The 5,798-nt window shown below is 57.9% G+C and overlaps 1 protein-coding gene across 1 annotated transcript; it reads right to left on the bottom strand.

Moving 5' to 3' along the window:
• Positions 1-3,372: 3,372 nt before the first annotated feature.
• PPDPF (pancreatic progenitor cell differentiation and proliferation factor) lies at positions 3,373-5,213 on the bottom strand. The gene is made up of 4 exons (XM_009326817.1): positions 5,124-5,213; positions 4,215-4,292; positions 3,949-4,045; positions 3,373-3,732 (listed from the first exon to the last, which is right to left on the bottom strand). Exons 1-4 carry the CDS (start codon positions 5,176-5,178, stop codon positions 3,621-3,623), a joined length of 342 nt encoding a protein of 113 aa, XP_009325092.1. The 5' UTR covers positions 5,179-5,213; the 3' UTR covers positions 3,373-3,620.
• Between the last annotated feature and the right edge of the window lie 585 nt (positions 5,214-5,798).

Here is a 5,798-nt window from a genome sequence, read left to right as displayed (position 1 = left end):
AGCATCGTTTCCTTCCTCCTCCGCAGCTGCATTAAAAGTCGAGGTGCTGCTTGGGTTTGCCCTCCAGCACAGTCTGCTGGGTTTTGGCATTTCTCTGAGTCACTACTCGCTTTTGAAAAGCAGACAAACGTGTGTGTGTGTGTGTGTGGGGGAGCCCAGATTTTCTCACCGTCTCCCAGGATCTCAGCCTGGGCTGCGCACTTGCAGCTCCCCCCCCCTCAAAATCGGGGCCGCTATGGGGACTGGGGTCTTCCTGAAATCCATCTCACAGAGGCAGAGCTGCCGGGGCCCCAGTCCTTTCCGAACCCCTCCGGGGTGGGCATTGCAAATACTGTTGTTAAAGGCATTCGCCTGCTCTGGTTTCAGCCTGGCATGTGCCCCATTTGCGGATTCAACTTGACCGAGTGGCATTTGAAAACAGCATCAGGCTAATGCTGATGTATTTGAGCTGCACAGTTTGTTTCTATTTTTAAGGTCCCACATTGGCCTTTAAAGGGTGAGGGGGAAGCAAAGCTACTGGAGGGGAAAAAAAAAAACAAACCCAAATTCCTCAAGCAGCAAGAGGCAGGCAATGAAAGGAAGTATTTCTCACACCGGGGCTGCTTCGAGAGCTCCTCCAAGGGTGATGGGGTGGCACAAGGGCCGCTGCAAGGGCCGAGAGCGAGCGGAAAGCACTGTCTATTTTTTTTCTCCAAGTATGTGAGTTAATCAACAGTCAAAGCCTGGCACCTCATCCAGCAGCACGAGGCAGCGGCGGGGGAGCAGAGGAGGGGACGTCCATCCCCCATGCGGGTTGGTGCCACGGGAGGTGGGTGCTTGCCCCTCCGATAGCAAGCCCAGTGGAAAGGGGGGGATGCTTAGGGAGGGGTATGGAATATAAAGAGCCCCTTTGCTTGTCTCACGTCTCTTGCCCAATGAATCCCTTGCTGCCCCATGGCAGCGGGCAGCCCAATGACTCAAGACACGGGAAATCAGCTGGCAACAGCAGCGGGGACGGAAAAAGCACAAAAATAAACCTGCTTGGCTGTCAGATGCTTTTCTGAAACACAGCTGTGTGCCACAACGGGGCAAGAGAGGTCCCACAAGCAGCAGGCACCCAAAGCAACTGAGGTGCTGCCGAGGTCTTTGCTCCTGGCCATGCCATGAAGCTGCCTGGGAGCACAGTCTGGGGGGGGGGGCAGGCTCTCCCTGTTTTGTTTCCCTTTTTTTGGCCTGCAGCAGAGCAGCAGCCTGAGTCTGTAAGACTTTACAAACATTCAGAAAAATCCCCTTTAATTCATCAGGGTTCTTCCAGGCAGTTTTGCTCCACTGGACAGGGAGCCACTGGCATCAGGGCAGCTGCTCACTGATGCTGCAGACCCTGCTGTAAATCCAACCTGCCTTGCAGCAATGTGGGAACGAGCTTAACCTCCCTGCAGCGTCCAAGAACGGGATGGAGGAGCATCGATGTGCTGGTGGCATCGCAGCAGGCAGACGGAGCAGCTCACCCAGAGCTGGGTCAGGCCAGGGAAAGTGCCCAGCTGAAAACCAGGGACGCCAGGATTTGTGCCTTTGCTCTGCCACAGCCTCCTCCGGGTGCCTGGGGACAGTTGCTGGGTTTGACCTTCCGTGATCATGAGACCAACAGGCAAATACAGCAATATTGACTTTACCCTTGTGTGTCCACACTTTAATCTGCAGCCCCTGAGGCTGCAGGCTTGGAAAAAATACTTGTCTCTCCAAAATCTGGGCCTTCTGCTGGGAACCAGCAGCAGATGAGACCCCGCTGCTCCCCTGAGGCATCCCAGGGGCGAGCAGCAGCCAAAGGAGTTTGCTGGGACATGGGAAGCCCCCAGAGCAGTGCTTGCTGATACAAGCCAGTGCCACAGCCACCCTTCCCAGCTCACCAGCCAGACAGCACGCCTCACCTTGTCTTACTAAGATTTTTTTTTTTGCTTGATTTTTCTGTGTTTTGTGAAGTTTAAAGGCTGCCACGTGCCTCCTGTGACACACAGCCACGTGCATGCAGGTGCAGCCCCCCCCCAGCAGCGCTCAGCACCAGCAGTTTGCTGCGTGACTGGAAGTCACATCAGATCAGTCGCGGGGTGATGACGTGCTGCCGTGGACAGGGAGGGCGCCCGCAGGGCGCTTCGCACGGTCCAAACAGTGCGCCCAAGGCTGCTGGCCCTGGGGAACCCCCCGCAGCCATTCCCTTTGGATGCACACGCTTACACAGGGGGAGCAGAGGTCCCAGTGCTGCCTCGGCCCCTCCTAAGGACAGGGGACACACCGACCCTCTGTCCTGAGGACAAGGACCGCTGCCTGGAGACGCAGAGCTCAGGGCAAAGCTTACACAACATTTTTCCCTACCAGAAACAAGGAGTAAAGCTGGATGTGACCCTGGATGCCTCCGCAGCACGGACAAAAAGCAGAGCAGCCACCTCCCCCCCGGCTGCTCCCTGGGCCGGGCAGCAGGCAGCTGCCCGCACACAGCTTTGCCCTTCGCCCCTGCCTGCGCAGGATGCCAGCAGTACAAAGTCACCACTCAGGGGTCCCGCAGCCCCCGGCGGCCATCAGGGCTGCAGCGCCTGGTGCACGCAGGGACTATCCCGTATCTCGTGCTGGGGCTGAAAGCAGACCAGAGCAGGAAGATTTGGCATCTTTAAATTCTCCCCTGCCAGGGTTTTGTTTGCCTCGAGCAGGAACAGGAACCTTGCCCTCCTTGTATGCAGGCACCTGCAGGCTCTTGTTTTCTCAGTGCTTTATCGAGCAGCACTGCTGATCACAGACGGGCCAAACAGCCAAGCTGACTAATTCAAGGCAAAAAATCAGCCAAACCACCACTGAGGGCAGTACAGCACATGGGCCAGCTAGGCTCCAGGGCTGCCCAGCCTGGCGCACCCCCTGAGCTGCCATCCGCACTACAAGCTCCAGCCTGATATCAGACCCACGAAATGCAAGCCCTGAGCAAGCCTTCTCTCTCCCCTAGGTACGGAGGGCTCAGTCTGCACCCAAATCCTTCCCCCAGCCCTTAGCAGACCTGGCTCAGGCCCAGGCACAGCCACTCGCTCCTACCCCACGAGGCACTGGAGCAGGGCAGGGCAGCAACGCGCTCAGGGAGCAGAGCGAGTTCAGTGCCAGCAGGGACAGGCTGTGCAGCCAAGTAAGGAAGACAGGGTGGGGGAGGCATTTGCAGCATCGCTGCATCCGAGCCTGAACTTGCTCACATGCAAAACACACGTACTGGTGAGTCACCGGCACGACCGTGCCATCCCGCGTTACCGGACCCTGCTGGAAGTGCTGCGGTTGGATGCTGCACCGTGTCCCGGTCTGGCCCCACCGACATCCGCAGCAGCGCTCTGCCCTCCCACCCTGGATGAAGAACAACCCGCAGGGTTTTAAAAGGCTGCTCGACTTTATTAGTTGCCATTGTACAACTACAAGGTAAATAAAACACGTTACTGAGTCTGCGCAGAAAGGGCATAGTTGCATTAAGAGTAAAAAGGCTGGTGTGGGAATCGTCGGGGGGTTGCTGCACTTTTTTTATTACAAAGCAGCACCTTTGCCTTGGAGCAGCCTGCCTACTCTACGGGGGGGAAGGGGCTGTGCCCGCCAGCGTGGGGAGCTGCCACCGACCCCGCTCATGCCACGGGCCCGGAGCTGGGCTCGCTGGCGTGGCGCCTCCGTCCCGCTCCTGGGGCCGGCACCAAGCCACATGCCATCGGTCCTGTCGTCACCCGCAGCGCTCCCAAGCTGCAAGACAGAGCAGAGAAAGGGTCAGGCCGACACCAAGGCGTTTCGTTGTCGCTCTGCATTTATTTCTGCAGCAAAGGAGCTGGTGCCCTGGGCATGAAGACATCACCCACTGGGTCAGGATGCACCTCGGGGGACGCAGCAGGGATGTCCCCCACTGCCCTGAGTGCTGCATTGACACTCCCCCGCATCATCTCGTCCAAGGAAAGCACTCACCTCTCCGGGGACTCTGACACGGTTGTCATGGCTGGGTGAGTCGTCTTCCCGAAGAAGAAGCTGGCCCACCAGTGGCCGGGGTCAGACTTGGGCAGACCTGGGGGACCGTGCGTGCCAGGGAAAGTCCAGGACAGTACCACCCAGGCAGCCCCGCTACCACCCCAGTCTCATCCCACAGGAGATGGGCCACCTCCAGGAAGATTTGCAGTGGAGGGGCCAGGAGCAGAGTTCCCCCGCAGCCCCAAGCCGGGACGGGTGGCACTTACCCGGGGGGTGGGGGATGACCTCCCCAGAGTACTCCGAGCTGCCGCAGGAGCTGTTGCTGGATGTGGAGCTCAGGCGCCCTGTGGAGAAATCACGGCCATCAGAGCAACCACTGACCCCCAGTTGTGCCGTGAAAAGCAGAGCACAGCCTTGATGTGGCCGTCCCTGGGGCGACACGGCTCAGTCTCATCACTATCTCGCTCCGGTACTTGCCCAGCTTTAGTACCAAGTCAATAAAAACCACTAGGAAGGAAATACTGGCGAGATTACAAGCTGGCCAAGAGCAGGTAGCAGAAAAGCACCTGAACACCTCTGTAGGAAAACAGTTGCAACCCCAAGGACATTATTTAATGGCTTTGCATCTGCATGCAACACTTGGGAGACCTTTGCAGATGACTTGAGGCCAAGAAGATGCAGATTCCTGCATATAATCCATGCAGTTTTAGCCCAACTGCTACAAGCCTGGGGAATACTTTAATTCCCTCTGGTTTAGGCAATCCATTAAACCAGAAAGTCTCTCCCCTGGAGATGTACCAGTAGTTGCCATTGCCCAGACTGGTTTTGCAGCTCATTTCCACAGCAACAGTGCAAGACGCGTTTGAAGCCGTCACTTCCCCTCACCTACAACCTTAATAACACGTGAAGGAGACTGCAAGACCCATCTCCAGCTGGTACAACTGGGCAGGGGCTGCGGTGGCCCAAAGGAGGGTCCGAGCAGCAGGAGGGACGGCTGCTGGCGGCCCCCCTTTCTCAGCAAGGAGCCTGCCAGCTCTCGTGGGGCTTCAGCTGAAAGCACACACCTGAGCTCAACTTCAACTCTGCTGGAGCCACATCCCCCCAAGCCTGGCAGAGCACCCTGCCCGCTCACCCACGGCCCCGAGCCCACCCCAGCCCTGAGCGTGCGCCCTTACTTCTGTAGTAGTTGTGCGTCGCCATGAGCGAGCCGCTCGATGGGATGGATGCCATGGTTCTTGATCTTGGTTCTTGTGCAGACCTAAAACCTGCGAGCAAAGGAGCAGCCGTCATTGCAGAGGGGCCGCAGCACGGCCCCCGCAGCCCCCACCCGCCCGGGGCTTGACCTGCGCCCACACACGAGAAAGCTGCAAGACTTTAAATGGTACCAGTGTGATTTCTCAAGAGATTTGACATGCATACCTTCACAGTGGCACTTGCACTGGGTGCACAGGCTAGTGCTCATCGTGCTACACACGGTTTAAATCCGCAGCTGTAGAGCTCCGGCCAAGAGCTACGTGCAAAGCCAAAAATTCCCTCGAAAACCACTGTTTGCACAGAGCACAGGCCTGGCAAGTCTGCACAGCACCTTCCCCAAACCCCAAGCGACTATTTTGCTTCCTTGCAGAAATCCAGTTCCCCACACTGTATCAACAGTTGGGAGTTACGAAATCTCAGGCAGAGATTGCGTAAGTAGCAAAGGAGTGTTTTGCTCGGGGCACATACCGAGGGTTTTCGTGCAAAGGGTTCCAGCCCCAGCCTGTCCCCGGCAGCGCCCCCCCCCCGCCCCGAGCCGAGCCGGGGGCAAACCCGCCTGCCCTGCACCCTCATGCACAACACATCCCCCCCCCTGC

This window comes from Pygoscelis adeliae, unplaced genomic scaffold (genome assembly GCF_000699105.1).
Source record: "Pygoscelis adeliae isolate BGI_AS28 unplaced genomic scaffold, ASM69910v1 Scaffold286, whole genome shotgun sequence".
Classification (NCBI taxonomy): Eukaryota; Metazoa; Chordata; class Aves; order Sphenisciformes; family Spheniscidae; genus Pygoscelis; species Pygoscelis adeliae.
Note: the sequence above shows the minus strand (reverse complement) of the source record. Positions and strands in the feature narration are given on the sequence as shown.